We start from the raw sequence: 23997 nt of genomic DNA, 5'->3' as shown, positions 1-23997 counted from the left end.
CCAAAGCAAGTCCCCAGCAGTAAAACGCAATTGTACAGGTCTTTGGTTAAGTCACTGAAGAAGGCTGCAAAGATCTGAGCCAGGACCCCTGGAGCTACCATTGACCACTGGAGAGCTGAGGGCACTTCAGTTAAGACAGCAGCACGTGTCCAACTACCTTATTTCCACAGGTGTGGCACTCGGAGAAAAAGGAGAAGGGGAGGAAGCATCGAAGGGGAGTCCTGGCTCTTCATCTAGACGCCTCATCTTCCCCACGTCCTTCATTTGTTCTCAATCAGAGTCTGGACTTTATAGACAAGGTCCCGGGCCAGCTTCAGGATCTGCTTGGTGTTGTGCCGCTCAGCCATTTCTGGAACACAGAGACAGAACGCAGAGCGGTGAGACCCAAGCAGCCCGGCGTCTCAAGGCATCCCCCAGCCCCGCAGCTCTCAGTGCTGCACAACCATATCCCTGCTCCCTTTTAAACATCTACCAGTACAGCCCAGACATGACCGTCTGTAGTCAGACACGTGCTGCCCGCATCTCAGCAGCTGCTACAAATCCTGCCCGACAGAACACGAGCTGTACCGTTGAAAAACTTGATGATGTCTGTAAAATCCATGTTGTTCTCCAAGATGATGTCCCGGTACATCTCCACCAGCGCCAGAGCTATGAAGAGCACATAGTGCGCAGAGGACACATGCGCAGCTGCCCAGATGGTCTCCCAGACGGCGAACACATCATCGTACACCAGCTCTGTTAACAGAAGGAAAAGTCCAGCAGTTACTGCACCGGCCAGGGGTTTGCAATCCTCCTGACTCGCAGAGCTCACAGCAGCACTGGGAAGACATGCTGGGTGGTTCCTTTCCACAAGAACCTGTTCCAGTTGGAAGCAATAAGTTAGTCATCTGTAGAGAGAAATATTCTGGCCTGCGGCAGGTGGCACAGGCTTCGGGACATAAAGCCAGGAGCAGCTCACCAGCAGTGCCAGAACAACAGGTTCTGCATCTAGACAGAAAAGTCAGCCACAAATCTACCAGGGAAAAGCAAAACAGGAACACAGGGTAAAAGAGCTCAGATAACTGAAGTTGTGGAGCGCATGGAGAAGCGTGGAAGTGGGGCAGAGCTCGCCTTCCCTCCCAGCACACACCTCTCTTGAAGTCCAGGAGAAACCATCGGTAGCAGAAGTAGAAATGAGTGTAGTCACCATTCTGGTGCATCAGCTCAAAGAGCTCAGAGTCTAGAATCTGCCAAGAAAAGCAAAAAGAAGCTCAGCACTGCACATGAGGCCACTCCTCCGCCTGCCTTTCTCCATTCCCACTGCTCTCCTACCTCATCTCCCACCCAGCTTCTCCCTCCTCTGCAATCCCAGCACACATTACTCCAGGCTCTCTTTACAGCTCCCTGCTCCCCACCACTGAGAGCTTTCAGTCCTGCCGAGACCCCCCCCATCCCAAGAATAGCTTTTCCCCTCTGGTTTGAGAGGTATCTGACCCCCCTTACCTGGATCAGAGATCGCATGTTGGCAAAGTGGGTGTCCATGGCTCCTCCATGGGGGAAGTTTTGATTCATCCTCTTCATCAGCTCAGTGAAACAGCTGAAAGCCAAAGCCTCTGTGTAGAGAAGAGCGAGAATCACCGGGGGCTGCACGGACAGCGCTGCATCCCCACCTGCATCCCCATGGCAGGAACCATAGGACAATTTGGGTTGGAAAGGATCTTCAGTGCTCACGCAGTCCAAGGCCTGGCATGAGCAGGGATATCATCTTAACCAGCTCAGGTTGCTCAGAGCCACGTCCAGCCTGCCCTGGGATGTCTCCAGGGATGGGGCATCCACCACCTCTCTGGGCAACCAGCAGGATCATCCCTCCCTGCTCCACACACACAGAGCAGCAGAGTCTGGCCTCAGAAACACACCTTGCACTGCAAAAGGTACCCGCTGTTCCCAGGTTGGGCTCCTGGGAGTCAGACAGTATCACAGACAAACGAGATCCTGCCACCAGCAGCTCCACACGTCTCACAATGAGACCCTCCCGCTGCAAAAGGCCATCGCCAGCCCCACAGATCCTCCCCCAAATAAAACTATGGGGACAGTGGAGCAAAGCCACCCACTCACCGTCATCCAGGATGACCAGGAGAGGGGCCAGCAGGTCACACATCCCCTGCACGTAGCCGATCTCAATGTGCTGCCAGATGTAGCTGTGGGAGAGAGCAGGAAAAGTGACCTGTGAGCCCTTCCCGTGTCACGTACAAGTGACAACAATGGCCATGGCCATTGCATAGGAAAAATTAAATCAAAAAGCACAGGTCACAGGGCAGAGATTGGTAGAATTTGTTAATTTATCTCCCATTCTCCCCCCTCGGTTCATCCTCTTGGCTCTCTCTACACGGTATTCCCTGCTTTGCCTTCCCAGACCCAGCAGAATATCTTCCCATATTTGGTAGCAAATTAAAATGTGTTCAGAAAGGACTCGGATCCACTGCTGGCACAAGGGAACAATCTTTTCCATCCTCCTGCCCGCTAGCCTTCCAAAAATCTGCTGTATTGTAGGTCTTATCTCAGCAGAGATCTCCAACTCTGGCTGTCAGATAAAGTGACAGCTCTAATGAAACAGCAGCTTTTCCTCATATTTGCAAGATGAGTAATAATATTTTAGCCTTCACTGCCCCTGAAGCAGCCACAGCTGAGCTGGAGCTGGTTGGACTCGGTGACTGTCACACAGACACCTCTTAGTCACAGGGACTAAGCAAAGAGATCAGAAACACACCAGGAGTTGCTGTCTCCTGGGTCAGCACCAACCACGGGGCCGCTTCAGGCATCTTTTCATTAGCACTACAGCTCTGCAGACTAATCCTCATTAAAACGTGTTCCGGACATGTCCCAGAGAGCTGCTGGGCTGGGCCCAAGAGGCAGCATGGCTGGGCAGCCCTGTGAGGCGTCTGCTTTGGCCAACAACCCAGCCTCACAGCGGTCAGTCACGGCTGGACTCCTTGGCCTGGTAACTCTGGGGTCCTCAGAGCTGTGGCCCCAGTTCTGGGATCAGAGAATCATGGAACAGTTTGGGTTGAAGGGACCTTCACAGCTCATCCAGTTCAACTCCTGCCATGAGCAGGGACATCTTCACCAGCTCAGGTTGCTCAGAGCCCCGTCCAGCCTGGCCTGGGATGTCTCCGGGGATAGGGCACGATGAGGGGATTTGAGGGAGGAAGTCAAGGACACAAAACTTAGTAACTGGAACAAAGTTTGGGGCTCCAGCCTCAAGGTGAATTCAGGGAAACCAACCACCAGTGTGAGGAGCCTGTTCCCATCGCAGGGAGGGCTGGCAGGAGCCCCCCCTGGACCCCCACCCTCCTTCCCACCTGCACATGATGTTGCGGAGCTTCTCCAGGTTGGCAGGGGTGAAGTACCAGTAGTTGCGGTCACACCGCTGCACGTCCTTCTCGATGCGGTGCAGGTTCACCGTGTACATGTCCAGTAGCTCTGGCTGCCCAGAACAAAAGCCAAGTTGATTTGTTCGCAAATAAAAGCCAAAAAAGAAAGTTGCGAAGGCAATGGATAGACAGGGCAGAGTTTGGGTGGAAGGTGGAAAGCCCCTGTCCACACAGCTGTGGGGTAAATGCAGGTAAATAGTGGGACATCCAGAAAGAAACTCACCTGGCGAACAAGGACATACTTACAGAGTAGGTGACACCCGTCGAGGACACAGCAGATGCTTCACTGTTGGCCAGATCAGCTACAGCCAGAGAATCCAGCTGCGGGTACAAACTCTCCATCTCAGGCTCCTCGGAAAGGTTATCTTCGCTCTCCACCAAGCTTTGCTTTTCAGCTTCGCTGTCTGCCCAGCTCTCCACCACCGTCAGGGCCACAGCATCGCGGTCACGCAGGACCCCTGCCGAGCTCTCACTCACAGGAACAAAATCCATGCTGCCACCAGTGGAAAATTCCCCTTCTAGGCTGTCCTGGCCCTGCAGCTTCTCCTCCTGCCAAGTGTTATCTGTGTCCTGTGGAGCTGGCACGTCAGACCCACCGGCCTTTCCCTGAGAGCTCGCCGAGGATTTATTGGTTTCCAGGGCACTGTCTTCATTGCTGAAGCTGCGCTCCGAGAAACCCGACGCGATGGAGAAGTTCTGGGAAGAGGGGTGGCCAGAATCAGGGGAACATGTGCCATTGGGAACCGTCCCGTTAGGGATCTTGCTTGGTTTGCCATCTTCCAGTTGAGCATCTGTTTCTGTCTGTTCCACTTCATCAACAGATTCAAACACCTGCGGAGCACAAGCAGAAAGGCACATATGAGCAAGAAAACCCTTTGCATTCAGCAAAGCGTTGGGAACACGGGCGTTACGTCCCCAACAGCTGCAAATGCAGCTGTTGGGGACCTAACGCCCGTGTTCCCAACAGCTGGAAGGGGAAAGATCTGCTCTATATGCTCATTGAAACATCAGTGGAAGAAAGCTCACTTTTTGGGCCTTTGCACAACTTGGAGCCCACAGTCCCTGCTCCAAAGGACTCTGCTTTATTCAACATAACACAGGGTATTTTAAAAAGATGGGCCCAATTTCGAAGCAGTATATTTCACGATGGCACCATGATACAATTATACACAAATTTACAAATGGTTTAATGGGTTATCAAGTTTTAGTAACCTTTTTATAAATGCTCTACAGTCTTTGGCATATCCCCACAAGGAAGAGTCACAGGGTTCAAGTTTGGTCCATCTTTTTGAAACACCCTGTACATTGGGCACAATGTCATTTAAACAGGTTGGTTAAACACATGATTACAAACACCTGGGACAGCCAAGGGTCCTCAAGTGTGAAGGCCACATGGGGCTGGTCACAGAATCACAGAATCGACTGGGTTGGAAAAGACCTCAGAGATCATCGAGTCCAACCCTTGGTCCAACTCTAGTCTGTTTACTAGATCATGGGACTAAGTGCCATGTCCAACCTCACTTTAAAAACCTCCAGGGACGGCGAGTCCACCACCTCCCTGGGCAGCCGTTCCAATGCCTGACCACTCTCTCTGTAAAGAATTTCTTTCTAATATCCAGCCTAAATTTCCCCTGGCAGAGTTTAAGCCTATGGCCCCTTGTCCTATTGCTGACTGCCTGGGAGAAGAGACCAATCCCCATCTGGCTAGAACTGCCCTTCAGGTAGTTATAGAGAGTGATAAGGTCACCTCTAAGCCTCCTCTTCTCCAGACTAAACAAGCCCAGCTCCCTCAGCCTCTCCCCATAGGTCTTATGTTCAAGTCCCTTCACGAGTCGTGTTGCTGCGTGTTGCAGGTCCTTCGAGCCTGGTGAACATTAAACACCACCAAGCAGCTCTGACCTTAGTGGCTCCAGAGGCAGGTTTGAGTCATTTACCTCCTCCAACTACCGCTTTTTTTTGCCAGAAATCATCATGATTATCGATCAGGGGTCAGCCCAAGGCAGGGCAGAGCCGTGTGCTGTTGGTGGCTGTTGTCTGGAGGAGCAGGAGGGGACACTGTGCGGGCGCTCACCTGTGTGCTGGAGCTGGAGTCACTCTGCAGCCGGGGGTGATTCTGGCGGCCGGAGCTGCAGCTCTGCGAAGACTGCAAGAGAGAGGGAAAGGGCCAGTGAAAGGCAAAGAGAACGGTGTTGGGAGAAAGGGGGGGAGGCGCTCAGGTCACGCTACCAGAGGTGGGCACATCTGCATGTGAAGAACAAGCAGAAAATGTGTCCAATAAAGTTCTTATGTTGGACCCCTGAAAGATTGTCAGGTCACATCGGCTCTGCCATGCCAATTTGTCACACGGGCAGCACCCTGCTCAGCCTGCCAATGGCATTTACTGCTGGAGAAGATGACAAAAAACAAAGTCCCAGGCCAATCCAGTTGTTCAAACACTGCGCGTTTGGGTCTGAAAGGAGCTGCTTTCTTCTGGCCTTCGGAGACGTCACGCTGTCTCCCTGGAGTGCAAATTTCTACAAATCTCTGTCCTAATTTGGCAGCAATGAGGCTCACCCCATCTTAGTTTACATAAACGATGAAGTCACGGGCTATAAAACAATCCCTCCAAGCATATTATTTTTTTTTTCCTTTTCTTAAAGGACAAATATTGATGTTTAAGCCAGCTCCAGCCAAGGCAGCCCCTCTCAAAGCCAACAGCACCCTTTTCTGGCTTCCATCTGAAGCACAGAAGGAAGAGTCAGGCTTTGCAGCCACCAGTTCAGTGCTCTGTCCTGGATTCCCTCTGAGCAACCAGCTTTCCCTTAAGAACAAATCTTCCCTGTTATCTGTGCCGTCCCAGTGCCAGCCTTATTGTAGCGCAGTGCACAGAGATTGCAATGACATCAGGCACAAACAATGGGGTTTTAAGAAGCACTTTGGGAAGGCAGCAGGCGTTGTCCCCACCCAGCATTGTGGGTGTTTGCGGGGCAGGGCTCTGATGGAGAGAGGAAGGGCGACAGTTTTCCTCCATTGCCATGGGAGCGTTTTGTAACAGGAAATTTCAGGTTGAGATGGGAAAAGGGTGAACCTCTGCACGGATTAACTGCCAGCTCCCCTCCGAGTGCGTGTTCCTGGAACAGGCAAATAAAGAACCACAGCGGAGATGCTGTGGGGATGGGGACCATTCCCAGGGCTTCAGCAACGCCAACAGTGCAGCCACCTCTGCTTGTCCCCAGCGGTAGCTGTGTCACCAGCTCTGGCACAGACCGCGGGTGAGACCTGCCGTCCCTGCAGCTCTGCCTCTGTGTACACACACGTGTAGCTCACATTGGGGCTGAGCTCATCTCTTGCCAAAAGCATCCACTCAAACTCGCCAGAGGAAACCAGATGAAGTCTCCAGTGTTGGACCTACCTGGCCCTTTTTGGCTCAGGCTCTGTTCACCTCCAGTGTGGCAGCACAAGGTCAGACAACCCAGCACTGCTCGCTCTGCCACAACGGGTTCTGCTCCAAGGAGAAAACCCCACGGAAACATTCCCAGACTGTTCCCAGGACTGCCTCTCCTTTAGCAGGCTTTTCCCTCCACGCCCTTTGGTCTGGCTGTGGATCTAACTCCTCACTACACTGCCAGTCCCACAGAGCGCAGTGTCCACCTCCATCCCACGGCGTGACAGTGTATCAAGGAGCCCTGAGCCCCACAGGCTCCTTCCCCATCAGTCCTAGAGGAGCCCAAATCCTCCTGCCCACAGCTCCTGTGCTGAGCAGCTGATGGAAGAAGGAGCCAAGAAGACCCTGACCTGTCCCACAGCTCCTCTGCCAGAAACACGGGCTCCCTCACTCCCCTACTTCAACACTGACAGCAAGGAGCTAATCCTGATGTGCACTGGGAGTGCAAATCAAGTGATGAATCTCTCTTGTTCTCCAGAAATACCCACAAGGAACATTTCACAGGACTGGGGTGAGTGTCTGGATTCAGATACGTGGCTCCACAAACAAGCTCTTGGGTCCTGAGTGACCCCCTGCCCTCCCCGCAGCTGTCAGACCCTCTGTGCCCAGCATCCCTGCCTGGGGGCACAGCTGCAGAGCTGCTGCAAGAACCACAGCAGATTTGTTGTATGTCAAATACATCACTTGGCTGCAGGCAAAACCTCATGGTCAGTGCAGTACCACACAGTTTGGAAACCAGGGTCGTACTGGGGGAGATGTCTGCTCCTACTGCTAACACTGCAGAAGAGCGGATGAAAGAGAACAGGTACGAAAGCTCCAGCTCTGAGTCGCACAAATTACAGTGAGCAACGAGGCGCAGAGGCAGCCAAGGTCAGGGAAGGAGCGTGAGCAAGAACCGTGTCTCCATCCCTCCCTGCAGCACAGGCACAGCCCCCGCGAGCCCCCTCACCTCGTTGCTGATGGTCGAGTCCCTGTGCATCATCCTCTGGATGTGGGAATCCAGGCTGGCCCCTGAGGAGCACTTGGCCAGCGCCGCTGCATGCGACTCCTTCTCGCGCTGCCGGACGATGGCCTCACAGCCCACCGCCATGGTGTGCTCGTAGCAGGTGCGGATCTGGTCGTCGGCCTGCAGCGGTTAGAAAGAGAGGGGCTTTGGTGCCCAGAATAAGCCAGAAACCAGCACCTCTTGCATCCCCAAACAGCCCTGCACAGACAAGTGCGTGCTCAGATTAACTATGGCTAGATGGGACAAAGTCACCCATCTCCTGCACGGTGCCAGCCAGAGCCTGACCCACAAAACCTCACAAACATTAGGATGGAAGAATGACCGACCATCCATCTCCTTGCTGCCTTCCAGAGGTATGCAGGGCAGGGAACATCAGCAGCCACACAGGGGAGCTTGGTCTTATCAATTCTTGCTTATCTGAGCCTTTCTCCCACCTCTGATCTACAGCCACAGTACAAAGGGGACACAACACCTGGTGGGTTCACAGGGCGGACTCTGACATACAGACACTTCAAGCTGTGAAATACCCAGCGCACACCAATGCAATGCACCAGGCTGCCGAGCCGGCTGCACATGTACCAACCTCCTTCCTTTCTGCCTCCGTCATCCCAAACTGATAATGGCCCAAAAGGAAGGGCCAGACAGCCTTCCTGATCTCGTGCTGGATCCCGCCGTAGTAGATCAACCGCAGCAGCTCCCGGTCCTCGTAGCTCTGCGGGAAGAGCTGTGGGTCAGCACACGGACACCAGCAGGACCACGGCCCATCAGCTGCAGATGAGGGGACAGCCCCAGCCCAGCCGTGCCACCTTTCAGCACCCAGAGAGCTGCCCAGACACTGACCGCCCGCAAACCCGCTGGCATCCATTGCAGATGATCTCTCAGATCTCTGCTTGGGCTTAAGGAGAGCCAGGGGCTGGGAAAAGATGAAATGGCCTCAAGTTGTACCAGGGGAGGTTTAGATTGGATATTAGGAAAAAATTCTTCATGGAAGGGGTTATCAGACATTGGAACAGGCTGCCCAAGGCAGTGGTGGAGTCACCATCCCTGCAGGTGTTTAAAAGGCATTTAGATGAGGTTCTTAGGGACATGGTTTAGTGCTAGAGTTAGGTTATGGTTGGACTCGATGATCATGAGGGTCTCTTCTAACTGAAATGATTCTATGAAAATGTTGGTTCACCATAGCCAGAAAGTGGCCCACCAAAGTCACTCGAGGTCACTGCTGTGACTCTGAGTGCCAGGAGCATGTCATGATCATGGCACTGGTCACACTCCCAGCTACCCTGCCATGCCAGCATGCTGGGACCCCTCGAGACCATGGTACTCAGGGTGACAGACACTGCTGCAGGCAGGCTCCCAAGAGAAGCAAGTTAAAGAGAGCAGCCTGTGTTCCCCAGCTCCCACGTGTCAAGGACTGGGAGCCCTGGCTCTGTGCAGCCTGGGACAGCCTGTCTGACTTCTCCTCTTGGAGAACTTCTCAAAGTGCTTTACTTCACCATGCTGCAGGCGCTTAAGCGATGCTGCCCTGGACATCCCAAGCCCACCACATGTGGCATCTCTCGAGAGCACCGCCCTACCGTGCTGTCCTGCAGGTATCTGTATCTCTGCCAGATGTCCATCGTCAGTCCCGCACTGGCATTGCAGGGCACGTCAGGGGACACGATGTTGTGGTTGACCAGCGCAGACAGGTGGGTTCGCACTGTGGACAGGTGTCTGCAATAGGCCAGCCCTGCATTGAGCAGAAGCAAACGTTTAGCTGGGGAACTTGGGGAGCCACGAGGATGAGGTGCAGGAGTGAGCTCTGAAGAACCTGGTCATGGAAGGATCCTCTGAGGCTACACCCAACCTATGCAGCAAAGCGAGTCCACTGGGACAGGTCAGCACCTCATTGCCTGGCAGCACCAGCACAGCAGGTCGCTGGGCCAAACTCCAAGGATCAGAGTTCAGATGTCTGCTCCCAACCCCGAGCATGTGCACACAGCGCCCTGCACGCAGACTGGTCCCAATACCACTGGGACCACCCCCAGCCCGACACCCAGCACCTTGTCGCTTGCCCATCACGCACCTCAAAGCATTGTAGATATGACAAGTACTCACAGCCATAGAAGGCCCGGGAGAGGATCTGGTACTTCATGTTGTCACATAGGAGCTTCAGCGGAGCTCTGCCAACACAGACACATTGGATGTGAGGAGGGGAGATGCTCCCAAGAGTGTCCCCAGCCCCTGTTCCAAGCTTTGCCCTCAGAGCTGCACCACAGGACCTCTGCTCAGCTTGGGAGCAGCAATTCTCACTGCCAGGACACAGCCACAGAGCAGCTGAGATGTCCCAGAGGAGGGGACAAGCCACCATTCAGCCTGGACATGGCCCACCAGCACCTTCAAATGGTCGCTGGACCACTGAGCTGAGTGCGAGGCTGGAGACACCACTTGCACCATAACCGCTCCAGTTTAGCGATCCAGCTGGGCTGTCCCCTGCAACCCTGGTTTGATCCCACCCGTGCTTCGCCAGGCAGGCAGCAGCACGGCCATCGCACCTCTCGTGGCTGCAGCCGTTGGACGGGCCCCCGTCCGAGGAGCCGCTCTGGGAGCAGGAGGAGCAGGAGGACTTGCGGGTGCTGGGTTGCCACATGGGAGGCAGAGCAGCACCTGGCGTGTCCATCAGGTCCTGGGGCACTGCAAGAGGGCAGAGAGGAGCATCAGCAGCTGCTGGGCACTGCCCTGGCCTCAGGTGGGTCACAGCAGGTCGGAGAGGAACATTTTAATTAGCAAATACAGCATCCCACACCCTCCCAAGGAGACTCCAGGTAGGACCCACACCAGGTAATTACAGCACCAGCACTGGTGAGCTCAGGAGAAAGGAAACAAAGAACATTAATGAGAGAGAGCAAGAGAAAACCGTCTGCTAATTAACTACAGCGCCTGCAGCAAGCTAATCTTAAACTGCTGAGTGCCACCAAGGCAGAAAACAAACACCCAACCCAGAGAGACTCGAGAAAAGGAGCTGCAACAAACTGTGACACAGATGAGGAAAAACACGATTGAGCATTGTCCCAGAAGAGTACATGACTGGAAAGGAAAAGCCCCCATCTCTCAAACTTTAGGATCCCATCCAAGATTCAGGGCAAGAAGGGAGCATCCAAATCACAAGACAGAAGATAAAGACTTGGATGAAGAGGCTGAGAGGGACAGCAGGAGCAAGTAGCTCTTCATGTTGTCACTTGCTAAATCCCTGCTTAACCTCCGAAGTACTATTGCAGTGGCTGGGGACACTGCTCGGGGACTGTCCTGGCCAGGAACAGCCCCTGCCTGGGCCTCCCCAGGAAAAGAACATCACAACAAAGGTGAACTGTGGGATGCAGCAAAAGATTAATGAAGAATAGTCCTATTTGCTCCTCCTTGGAAACTAAACCGCAGTAGGAGAGGGCTTCCTCGCTTGCCCTTGGTCTCTCCTTGTTCATGATTTTGAATAACTGATGCTAGCAAGAAAAGTGTTGAAACATTCCTATTTCCCTCATATCGAGCAGGTGCCGGTGGGTCAGTGCTGGTCAGCGGTGACAGGAGACACCTCTGTGGGAATTGTCAAGTGACAACACAGGCAAGCAGTAGCAGCAGACACAAATGACAGTCGCATTACAGTGATGCTGAGAGGCCCCTGGTGTGGCAAGGGGGGGCTGGGACGTGATGGGGAGACTCGGACACCATTTAGGGATCACCACTGTCTTGCTTGCAGCTGGAGTCCTCGTGATCTTCCCTCTCACAGCGGCGATGTAGACCACAGATGCAAGGAACTGATGAAAATTACCATTAATGGTAACTAGAGACAGAGGACAAGGGCACAAATGAAAGGGGAGAAAGGAAGAATCTGTAGAGAAGAAAGAACTGATGCAGTTCCAGCTCCCTCTGGGAAGGTCCACAGGAACCGCACAGACTTTGATGATGGCAGCAGAGGAGATGGCAGCAATTCATTTCACAGAAAATGGGGCCCCCAGCATGGAATTTTAAGGGCTAGATCAAAAGGAAGCTACAGAAAGGAGCATTTCTATCTGCTATTTTAGCCTCAATCAGATTTTTATCTGACTCACTGCATTGTGTTAGTCAGCTAAAGGCAGGGAGAACTAAATATAATCTTAACTGATGTGATGGAGGACTCACAGGAGATGTGATTGTCCCCTTCTAGCCTCAAAAATACAGGAACAAGTTTTTGATCAATCTTCAGAGCTTTTTAAAAGCACTCCACAAGTCTTCTATTACACTCTCAGTTTTCCTCCTTATAAAGTCATCTACAATGTCCCCAGAATTCAAAAAGTTGTTCTAGTATCCCATAGAAGAGTGTGAACAAACGTGCAGTCATGTCAGCCAAGCACATTGTTCAGATCATTCACAACCAGACACAAAGAGAGATTTCTGGTCTGGGAAATGCAGCAGCATCTTCTCCATCACCCATGAGCCATGGGGTGAAGACACATGGGTGCAGCTGGGCAGCACAGAGCAGGTGCCGTCACCTCCTTTGTGCTGCAGAAGCAGAAGGAACACAGCTGGATTTAATGCAGCACTTGCCAGGCTGGCGTGGTGACAGCAAGAGAAGAATCAGCCCTAGAAGCTTGTGAGGGTGACAAGTGACCCCAAAGGAACATTACCAAAGTGAACATTACTACTGAAATTATGTGCAAGGACTTTTTTCCAACCATTAAGGCAGTTGTGGCCTGTTGTACAGCTGCAGAAACAAAGGACTTGGTAGCAAGCAAAAAGTTAAAACAAAAAAATACAACCCCAACCCATACACGATGTTGAATAAGAAGCAGGACTGTCACAAGCAAAGCCCGTTTCTCTGGAACCATTTCCTAGCACGAATGGCCACGTGCCTGTCAGGGCCATGTCCCTGGCTGCTCACACACCCTGGATAACCCAACTGAAACTCACTGCCAACGCACTCACCGAATTCAGACTGTGTCCCTGGGTAGATTATCCTGAAAACATAATCTGTGGCTTCGTCATCCTCCTTGTCAGACGCAGACTCGGAGGAGCCCTGGGGACTTCGCTTCCTCAGCTTGGGAAACACCTTCCCCTGGGTGAACAAAACCTGATCGTCACAATTCCCCAACACCCGACCCCCTGGCCAGCACGGCCGCTGCCTCCTTTGCCAAAATCCTGCCCAACACCAGCCTGTGCTTCCTCAGCCTGGGTGATGTTTGCACATTCCCTGCGCTGGAGCAGCCTCTGGATTGAGCTTTCAATTACACAGTGAATATATAACGCTGTTTGCGTACAGGGTATGTATAATCCATGTAGCATAACCAGGTCCATGAGAACCAAAGCCCCCATGGCCAGCAGCCCACACCCCTCCCTTCTGATTTGCCCAGAAGAGTCTATTTAGCTGCTCAAGGCCACAAGATAAACCAAACTGCCATGTTTCAAGCCCACTTTCCTCCTTAGTTTGGGGAGGTGGATTGTTTCAAACACAGCAGCCCCTAAAGCCGGGCAGAGGGTCCTGTCCCCAGCTCTGCTCCCAGACGCTCCACCAACAAAACCACTTTGCTGTGGCCTCAGGAACGAGCCCGGTTCCAGGTGCCCACCTTCCCTCGTTGAGACCAGAGCGGGGGATCCAGCTGCCCGTGGGGCAGGAGCCCGTTCTCCAGGCAGGACAGGAACTGCAGCAAGTGTCCTCCCCGGGGAAAGCGCAGCGGCGGCCGCTGAATCCCATCCTGGCTCACCAAGACAACCGTCCCACCACTGTCTACTGTTAGCGACAGGAACAACAGAGAGAAGATACTGACATGAGTAAGGGAAACGTTACCAGGCAAAAATACAGAGGACATGCAAGAAAGCTCAGGGGATTGTCTTTCTGGTATGGAAAAGAAAGACTTTCTTCCTTGCTTGGATTCTTCCCTAAGCCCATTACAAGTCCAGGCCCTGGAGAAGGCTTGCCTGGGAGATCGTAGCCCTGAAAACACAGAGTATTGCTTTGCAGGGAGCCCTCCCAGTCACATACAACAGCCAAGAGCTGCTTTCAAGCTCTTCCTAGAAGTGCTTACACCGCAGTGACCACCCGGAGTTCTGCACATCTGTCCTGGAGCCGACGCAAAACACCCCCATATGGGCACCCCCCAAAGATGTACTGAAGTGAGCGTGGGGTGATGACGCCCCCCGCTCTGCCCTTACCTTGCTGGTGACAGTGCAGATAGACGATCTCCTCCAGGCGAATGGTCATGGCATAGTCCCAGTACACACTGGAACAGAGAAGGAGAGGCAGCTGTGAGCTGCAGGGATGCAAGAGGCTCTGCTTCTGCTCACATCAGCTCCAGATCCCGCCTCTGGCTGCCCTGGCACCAGGGGAAGCTGCAGAAAGGACGAGGTCCCAGCAGCAGCGTGACGGCCACAGAGCCAGTGACAACAGCAGCGAACCAGCCACTGTCACTGCAGCTCAACCAGGACACGTCCAAGCCCCAAGGCAATGGCCAGCACAGTTTGATCCTGGGCTCTGCTCTGCCACGCTCCTGTCCCCAAGGGAAGGGGAAATAAACCCCTACCATTTGTGGGGTTGTTTTGTTTTGTCTTCAAAGCTCAAAATAGATTTTGTCTCACATGCTTCTGTTTGAGAACTGTGCTCTCTCAGCACAGGCACCTGGAGGTGACTGAGCACATGTAGAAAACACTGGGAAAGCTGCTGGTCACCAGGCAGGACAGCGGCCAGAGAGATGGCAGGAGGAAGCCAGGGAGGGGATGTCTCCAGGGGACATGTGGCCTCATGTGGGGTTTCATTCTGGGGAGAGCCTAGAGGAGCACTGCTCTGTGAGGGCGTCAGCTTTAACAACATCCCACTCCTTTGCAACAAAGTGATTCCCAGATTCTGAGCAGCATTATCTGTCACTTCACAAAAACAGCACTTAAAATAAAGGTTCATAAAGGCAATTAAGGATGGGAAGGGGTGTGTAAGAGTCATTCCTTGTAGATTCATACTTACTTTGTCATCTGACTCCTCTCTTCCTTGGTCACGTCTTGACACTGGGAAGTTTTAGAGCTTAGGCTGATGCCCAAGTCAAGAACTCAGAAAAGTAGTGTAGACATGAAAATAGCATTTCAGGGGGAGGGCACCAGGCATAACAGAATGGCCCGGGGGCCAAGAAGAAAGAGGAGATGAAAAGAACACACGTAAACAAAACCCAAAAAACTGCAATTGAGAATAAACAAAATGGAGAACAAGTGCTGAAGAAGACCTTTACCCCAGGTCAAAGAACCAGTGTCCTAAACACTCCAGCTCTCCTGGAGTATTTGCTGGTGCAAAGGGATTTTGCTCACTTTGTTTCATTTCTCAGGCAAACTGAGACCTGGCACGATTCTGTAGCTTGCAAAAAGGATTGCAGCTATCAAGAAACACCAGCAGCGCACCAGGCAACGCCAGGTAAAGGGGTACAGCAGGACACCCTGCCCAGCAAACCGAGCAGACCACAGCTTCCCCGGCAGGAACAAGCTCCAGAGATCCTGTTAAATCCAAGGGACTTGAAAATCTGCACATAGGACAAGCTGCAGATTGAAAACCTGCAGGCAGGACGAGCTGCAGATTGAAAACCTGCACTGACACAGCTCTACATCACATCACACCATTACTGAGGTGTGATTATGTGAGAACCGCTCATGTCCCCTGTCTCTGCAGATACTCTTCCCCTGTTCACGAGCCTCCCAGTTCCCCCGATTAAAATAACCACAATAAACCTGAAAGCACTGTGAGGGCATTCTCCAGAGGGCGATGAATGAAAGCACTTTGCCTCTTTCAGAACAAGCACCATCCAGGCAATAGCACAGCATCTCCCAGTGCTCATCACCTCTCTCACCATCCCAGGCCACCTTCCACATCCCTTCCCCTAGTACAGACCCAGGAATGACTGTTCTGCTCTGCAGTCAGTGGGAAAACTCACTGATGGGCTTGGACACCAGATGCAAAGTCTAAACCTGGGGGATGTTTCACTCCCCTCTGCCCCGCGCCAGGGCGCACGCAGAGCCAGTCACCTCTTCTCGTAGTCCAGGTCCCCCACGGAGCCGTTCATCAGCTGGTTGGGGGTCCACTTCAGCGCCATGATGTCAGCAGTCTGGTGAAGGGACAGATATCCCGGGATCGCCTCCATGTCATCTCGCTGGAGAAGAGAAATGCAGGGAGAGAGTGAGCAGCAGAGACAACAGGATACATCACCAGCTTGGAAAAGGACCAAGAGCATCTGCACAGTCAAGGCAAACTTAACAGCTCCTCTTAAGCCATTGGCACTTCATTTATTTGACTACATTTAGCAGGAAGGGACAGGAGGACTCATTTTTTGGCCTCTGATCAAGAGAAGGCAGGGAGAGGAGCCTGTTTCTACTCAGACAGAAGCAGAGCTCGTCCGTTCCACCAGGAACATCCATACCACCAGGACCTCAAACACAGTACAGTCACTACTTTCCCAGATTAAAAATGAGCCTGTGCTTCTCTCCATCACCGAACAACTTGGGGTCGAATTAGTAAACAGGGAGCAGAGTGATATTTTAAACCCAGATGCCCCAGCAGGTACTCACTGGCTGCACCAGGACGTTGTTCTTGCCGTAGAGGAGTGTGGCTCGGGAATTCTGGTGCAGCGACTCCACGTAGTCCCTGGCGGACAGTGACGGCCGGTCATCCATGCTGCCACTGGAGTGCCTCTTCTGAATCTGGAAGAGATCCACCTACAAAGGTGAGGTGAGCACAGGTACCTCTTGCTTTCAAAAAGCTTCTCTTGAAGCTCGTTCCCTCCCCACTTATATACTTAAGAAAGTCGCTACTAGAAATCTTTCCTTCTGTTTAAGAGGATGCCTGGCTCTGGCCAAGCTCAATTCTGTATTTAGAGAAGCCCCAGGAAGGTGCTTGGTTTGCAATGAGCAGAGCAGACTTGGGCTGCCTTTGCTTTTCGTTCACACACGGGCAGACCCCAGGATGCAGTGCCATCACGGTCCGGCACACCTGCAGCCTCCGCAGCCCATGTTCCCAGCACTTCTGGCACGAAGCCTTCCAGTAACTGTGCTTTTCCACCTTCTCCCATCAATCTGAGGGCTCGGCAGCCCGTGCACCCCAGGAGGAGCAACACGGGGGTGTTCCCCACACTCACACAGAGCGCCGGGCGCTTGGTGGGCGAGTCCTGGCGACAGTGCGAGCTGTGGATCCGGTGCCGCTGGACCAGCTCGTCAGCCGAGGGGTCTGTCCAGAAGTGGTCGGCGGTCTTCATCTTGGTGTACTCCAGCGCACAGGGCCCCACTGCGCAGAGAAGAAAATCGTAGATGTGAGGAAGCCACTGGGGTTGTTCTGATGACTGTGGTCACCTCTCAGATCTGTGGAGCAGGGCTGGTAGAATGGCCAGCAGCAAGCACCAGGCTCAGCACGAACGCTGCTTTGTACAACAGCAGCAAAGAATTCAGATGGGTTGGCCAGCCCTGGCTCTTTATAAGCTCTCCACAGGACTACCTGCCCTGGGTTGTTAAGTTTTCTTACTAGAAAACAACAGCATTTCATGTCCCAGATCACAGAAGTGGGCACACAGGTTTGGAAAGCAAGTTATCAAAGTAAGCAGGGTAAGAGGAAAGTGTTACCCAACAGAGATGCAAGAATCGGCCCATCCACGGGATCCATCAGGAGAGCTTCTTTCTCATAGTACTTACTAGGAGAAATAAAAGAGCAGAATGCTGTAGCATTTCAACCTCCTGGGACTACAAAACAATCAAGACAGTGTTTTTGCATCACTGTAATGCCCTTCTCTCTCTGTATCACTCCTTGATGGTGAGAGGGCAAGAAGCCCTTAGCAGGCTGTTTCTGCTGTTCCTGGGGAACAGACGCCCTCCGAGAGCACCCCCACCTCCCAACAGAACACCCCATGACACCTCCCCAGGAGAGGACATCTCCGCATGCAGCTTCCAGAAGATGAGGACAAGGACAACACAGCGCCACACAACCCAGCTACCAGCAGAGCAAGGATTGCCTGTCTTTATTTTAGGAACTGTACAGTGGCCACCAGCAGCAGGGTATCAATCAGAGTCCCCATGATGGGCACAGAGTGACACAACTGCCCTGTCCCAGCCAGAGACTCCTCTGGCCCACTTGGACCCAAGCCCAGCCAGCAACACCTCCAGCACCGTCAGAAGGGGCAGAGGCTGGGTGTGACCGGGACGGGAAAATGGTTGGGCTGTGCCAGCACTCACCTGCTGTTTTCTACCAAGTAATGCACGATTTTATCCAAGACCTTTTCAAATAGGGCTGTGCGGATCCAGAGGTGCTTGATGGCTTGAGGAGACAGGTTGGGCAGCTTCGGCACCTTGCGCACGTTCTCCGTGATGCCTTGGACTTGATTTCGTCTTTAGAGGTACAAAGCAAAAGACAAGAACATCACCAGCTCATCCCCGAGCACAGCAGGAGCCCAGCACACTCGTGGCACCTCGTGGGGCACAACACTGGAGTTTCGGTGGTGACAACCATGGTGGCTGGGGGATGCAAAGGAAACCGCATGGGGACCTGGCTCTGGAGGCTGCTCCCTTCATCTGTTCCACCTCCCACTCCAGAAGGCATTTGAAAACTGATTTCACTAAACCAGTTTCCCACTGTAAATAGAGCCTGGAACCAGTCTCTGCCTCAGCAGAGTCCTCCTACCTACACACCTTTTCCACTGGTGCCCCAGGACAGCTGTTCACAAGCAAAGCAGCTTATCTGAGGACAACGTAAAGATTCCTGCCCCTAGGTAGCTGGTCCCTCTCCCATCTCCCTGGTCCCTGTCCAAGGATGAGTAAGCCACGCTCACACAGGCGCTGAATTACTGCAGGTTCAAGCCCTGCACACTGAGGCAGAGACCACATCTGGTTCCAGTTGGCTTAGTGCACTGGTCCATAAACTGTGACAGTTCAGGAGCAAACGTGCTTAGCTGTCCCTGAAGCATGAGACAAGGGGCAGAGCAAGGATGAACTTGCCCATCCAAGCTTAAACCACAACTCAATCTCCTAGAGAAGCAACTTCTTCAGTCCAGACATCCAAAGCCCAGGACAGGACTCTGCAGTTCCTGCTGCAGAGTCTCAGGTTGGGAATACCCAAACTACACCCCCACACCCAAATGCGAGTGGCCCATGAAGTAACAGCAACGCTGGCGCCTTACGCGTTCTCAATGAGCTGCTCCAGGTCTTGCACCTTCTTGCAAAGCTCCTCAGCCAGAGGAAAGCTCTTGCCCACCTTCATAAAGAGAGCCGCTATCTTGTTGCTGCGCAGGAATCCCGCCGCCCTCCGCTTCAAGCCGTACAGGACACAGGCTTCCACCGCGGCTGCAACAGAGCAAAGGTGTCACTGCAGCGGCACAACGCGGACCTCACATCTCCTGCTGCATCCGTGGCCTTGCTCCACCGCAGAAACAGTTCCCAGGAGGAAAGCAGTGCCAGGTGCTATTCCTGCCGCAGCACAGAGATGAGGGAACCCAGATGTCGTCTGACCCAAAGCAGCAGACACTGGTGCAGCTTTTCTGCCTGCAGAGGCATCAGTTCTGCTGACTGCACTGAGGTTCCATTTCAGCTTTGCGAAACAGAAGAAAAATTGAGGGTAAAGTCTATTACAAGTTCGGCTAATCTGAACAAAAGGGATGGAAGCAAACACAAACCGTGGGTGTGCCAAGATGTACATAATTCAATGGCAAGTTGACCTATGCTTGCTAAAATAGATCCCAGATCTCCCTGAAATCACCTGAGAGGGACTAGTTGCGCATCCTAACTTGTCTTGGACTCACTTATCTGACCAACCAACAGCCTAAAGGGACCTTAACTAGACTGAGGACCTTAACTAGACTGCTAAATGGGTCTGAAACCATTTCAGGTGACCAGTCAAGCCACTCTCATTAATCAATGGGCTAGAGAGAAGGACGGGATGTAAAACTCCTCAGACAACACGTTTTAAGGCAGAGAACATCCCCACCTTGAGGAAAATGGCCTCATCAGACATGCGACAACCAAGAAGCAAGCATCCTCTCCAGGTAGGATAATTGCTTTGCTGACGTTCTCCTCCCAGGTTTCTTGCAGGTTGTAGAGAAACCAAAGAACTCACTGAGGTTTTCCCTTTGGCCCAATCTGAGGGACGGGTACACGGGAACAGGAGATTTTGCCCTGGGCCCCTGTGTTGGGATGGTCCAAGCAAGGAGGAAGCCCAGGATCAAGAGACAGGCACACCGAGGATTTCTAAAGCAGCAGAGGAAATGGGGCAGTATTTTTTTTTCACAAAAAAAAATCTCAGCATTCACACAAACGTTCTCCTGAAAAACCTTGACAAGAGAGAACCTGGGGATAAACCACAGGCAATGCCAACCGCTCAGTTTGTCTTTGGAGACGCTCCCAGCTCAGTGGTGGCTCAGTTGGCTTCCTACAGCTGGAACTTGGCAGTAAAGCCCCCGTGCAAGGCTTAGCCTAACTCCTGCCCGGGCAGGCAGCGAGCGGGGAGCTGGCGATGACTCCACAGAAAGCTGCACACACGTTCAGGCTCTGTTTGCCGGAGTCCCCTGGGAGGGCTCAGGATGGATGTCTAGTGTCAAACACAGACTTATTAAACAGGCTGATCAAAGCACTGGAAAATTACAGGGACCCACAGTTCTGCAGGCGATTGATCTGGGTCTGAGAAGCAGCTTTCTGGTACACTGACACCCCTCCTTCTCCAGGAACCCCCCAGCCGCGCTGAGCCTTCCCTGCAGCTCCCGGCAGACGCCGATTCACCTCTCGCTTGGAAAGGCATTTTTTCCTACAGCTGAACAACTCTATGGAGACATTTTCATGCAAACCCATCAGCTCCCAGGGCCGAGGGATGCTCTCATTATTTCTGCACTGCTCCGTGCCATGCCGAGGTGCTGTGGGACACATCCCATGCTAACAGCAGAAAAGCAACATATTTGGGCCAGCCAAGCCCTGTTCTCCCCAAACCTGCCATTCAGAGTCGCTGGATTTCAAACAAAAACCTGCACAAACCCTTCTGAAGCCCAGACATGCTGCAAATCGCACAGCCCATGCATGGACGGGTCTTCCTACCTGTCCCAGAGAACAATTTGCAGCTGCAAAATAAGTCAGACTGCTTCATGGCTTCAGGACCAAACACAAAAAGATCCACCCCTCCCTCACACACTCACATCACCCCATGTCCCTTCATTCACTTGTTCTGCACTCCAAGGCTGAAATACAAGTGACATAGGAAAAATCCTCCCTGTGCTCTCCCAAGGGCTCAGAGGCTGGAGCACACAAACTGAGTGCACCCTGTCCATGCTAAATACAGGAGTAATGGTATTTTCTTTCTTAACCTTATTTTTTTTTGAGCCCAGCTCCTAACTTACTTATTGTCACCTCTGCAAATAGACACTGAAGAGATTTTCCCCATTTTTCCCTAAGGATGTAACATACAGCAGAGACGCAAGGTGCAGGGGCTCTGTGCAGCTACACCCAGCTAAGGTGGGAGTTTTGATCCTTGGAAAAAGACTAAAGGTATTTCTGAGATCCCGAGAGCGCTCTGGACTAGCACGGTTCATACCACGCAGGGGCTGCACACAAAGGCAGCTTTAGCACTGATGTGCACAACAAACCCTGGGCTCCCGCAGCCCCAGCCCCGCTGCCGGCTCTCCATCAGCCTCCCAGGGCCGCGCCAACGTGACAGGTGCCAACTTCTGTTTGTCTGCTTCAGACCTGTCCCTCCCGGGCAAACCGGGGCGGCGGGGCAGCTGCCCTTTCCTGCCAGACCACTGGCTCCATGGCGGGTTTGCGGTACGCTGGCTGCGCGGAGGATGAGGAGGGCTCTGCAAGGAAGGCGGCTCTCCAGAGAAAAGGGCAGCTCTGCCCAGCAAAGCCAGGCTTGCAGCACGCTCCGTTTGGCAGGGAAAGGGGTTATTTATAAGCTCAGGGAGAGCCGCAGCTCCGAGGAAGGTGCACACACCATTTAAATGAGAGAGCAGCAGAGAGAGCAGAAGGAGCAGATACCAGAAGCCAGGGAAAGTGCAGCAGCATCATTAAGAAGCAGAAGGAACCGACGAGCCCTTCGTGCCTGGATGCCTCAGCTCCGTGTCGCAGGAGGCTATAAATAATTCCAGGCTGCGAAGCCTCGTGCTGCACAGAATAGCAGAGAATGACTCACACCTTGAAGTCTGTTCTGCTCTTTCGATGCCATGCGGTCCGTAGCATACAAAGGCAGACAGGCCTGAAACAAGCATCTGCATGTCTTTTGTGCGAGGGCCCAGGAGAAAAGGCAAAAGGCAGCCTGTTTGCTCTCCAAAGCAGAAAAGGAGACCTCACAGCTCCCTTCTCTTTTCTGTGCCTATGTCTGGGGATGCTACAGTCTTATCCGGTGGTGACAGTGCTGCATGAGCCATCTCCAGCAACTTCTTCCCAAGCCACTCTAGTTGCCATCACTTCTGTTATTTTCTTCCCAGCCTCCAAATTAGCAAGCTGATTTGTAAATGGAGGAGTGCGGCTCCCCCTCCGCACACTGCAGCGTTTGCTGGGCGGCAGCCGCACGGTCCCAGCTTGTGTCCGATTAACGCTGCCCCTTTGTTTCCTTGAAGCCCCCACCTGGCTCCAGCACCATCCCACCTGCCCCCAGGAGACACACACACCCAACACAAAGCGGGTGCTACAGCCCCCGGTTCGTGTCAGCAGAGACTCACCGCAGAAGGAGATGATGTGGCTGCTGTCCTCATGCACAAACTTCCTCGTCACCGCCTCCTCCATGATCTGCTTCACCTGTTGAACAGAGGCCCAGTTAGAGAAAACACTGAATTTCAGCCACAGACCAGAGTGAGGAGACCGGCAGAGCGGGAGCGAGATGCTCTGTTTGCTTTGTGTCTGCAAGGAAACCTCCTCTGCTCTCCGACTTGTCAAATCACCTCTATCGGCACATGAGGTCTCACAGAATCACAGCATCCTTGCTTGCCATCACTGGCGATCTCAAAAAGTCAGGGATATAAAAATAAAAAGGTTGTTTTGGTTTTGAGAAGCTTCAAAATGGGAAAACTACAAGCAGAGAATTAACTCTGGGAATCGAGCATCATTTAGATAAAAGACACCTTAATAAGCATAACCAAATCTCATATGTAATGCTTTTACAGTGTTATGCTTTTTCATTTTGTGGGGATTTGACAAATTTCATGTGACGCAGCTGTCCCAAATGACTGTAACTGTCCCAAATGACTGTAACTGTCCCTCGATGCCAAATCCCACGATCACCCGGCACCAGATGTGACCAGGAACGCTGTTTGCACAGCGATGCACTCAGCACTGCCCTCCGACGCGCTGCTGGCACGCATTTCAGTGGCATTATTCCAAGGGAAGCTGTCCTGTAGGCTGCACATCAGGGGCACGACGAGAGGAAGAAAATAAATAGAAACCCACATAAATTAGGAGCGTGATTTTTGCAGACACAAGATAGGAGGGGAGACCCGCCAGGTAAGCAGGTTGGCAAGGACAGACTCCAGCCTCGGAAAACGCAGGGGAAAGGTTCACAGCGCAGATGTGGGCGTAAGACAGACCCTGCTGATCAAGATGTTCCCTCTGAAGGCACAGGGAAGAGGAACAAACAGCAGGTCAAGACTTGGCCAAGCAAACCTTGCATGTGTGAGACCTTTCATTGCCTCATTTGGGGAATTAAACTCCTTCGCAAGCCTCCATCAAGGTCAGTTATGTGTAGCTGACAGCTCAATAAAGGAAATCCTTTTATGAATATGGATTAAGAAAAAAGGCATATCTACAGCCAGAAGCATCTCTCTGCATGTCAAAGCAAGCAGGTCAGCTTCCGTGCCGCTCTGAGCCGCCGTGCCGGGTGACTAAGAGTTCTCAGGATCTGAGATTTTTTCTGCAACATTGTGATCAGGAACCGCCAGTGAACTCAGCATCTCTATGAACCTGTCAAAAGCATAAATCAAGAACCCATCTTTTAACCCCTCCCTCCAAAATACTCTTTGGAATCAACGCACACGGTTTGTTACCAGCTTCTGGTTAAAATTAGGAGTGTATTCAAGTTAATAATTTCTCAGCCACTGGTATCCGGCTGCTCTGATATATGTCCGAGTCGCACCCGCCGCACGACTGACCTCTGTGGGGACGGGACCATCTGGTTATTTGGTGCCTGTGGAACAACCAGCACAGCAGGACCCCGGCTCTGACCCGGCATCTTG

The 23997-nt window shown here is 52.7% G+C and overlaps 1 protein-coding gene across 1 annotated transcript in view; it reads right to left on the bottom strand.

Moving 5' to 3' along the window:
• Nucleotides 1–260: 260 nt before the first annotated feature.
• The window catches only part of SGSM1 (small G protein signaling modulator 1), a gene marked incomplete at both ends in the record, with an annotated part of 32262 nt that continues 8525 nt past the window's right edge, over nt 261–23997 (bottom strand). The window contains 23 exon segments of the mRNA XM_080355370.1: nt 261–349; nt 568–735; nt 1130–1226; nt 1483–1592; nt 2095–2177; nt 3339–3463; nt 3657–4241; nt 5482–5553; nt 7784–7960; nt 8424–8552; nt 9415–9566; nt 9935–9999; nt 10372–10510; nt 12773–12902; nt 13411–13574; nt 13997–14064; nt 15842–15966; nt 16382–16513; nt 16948–17093; nt 17426–17493; nt 18032–18184; nt 18973–19135; nt 22492–22567. Of these exon segments, the coding sequence (XP_080211496.1) occupies nt 261–349; nt 568–735; nt 1130–1226; nt 1483–1592; nt 2095–2177; nt 3339–3463; nt 3657–4241; nt 5482–5553; nt 7784–7960; nt 8424–8552; nt 9415–9566; nt 9935–9999; nt 10372–10510; nt 12773–12902; nt 13411–13574; nt 13997–14064; nt 15842–15966; nt 16382–16513; nt 16948–17093; nt 17426–17493; nt 18032–18184; nt 18973–19135; nt 22492–22567 (3216 nt within the window).

The sequence above is a fragment of the Nesoenas mayeri genome, assembly GCF_963082525.1.
Source record: "Nesoenas mayeri genome assembly, chromosome: 17".
Lineage (NCBI taxonomy): Eukaryota > Metazoa > Chordata > Aves > Columbiformes > Columbidae > Nesoenas > Nesoenas mayeri.
Note: the sequence above shows the minus strand (reverse complement) of the source record. Positions and strands in the feature narration are given on the sequence as shown.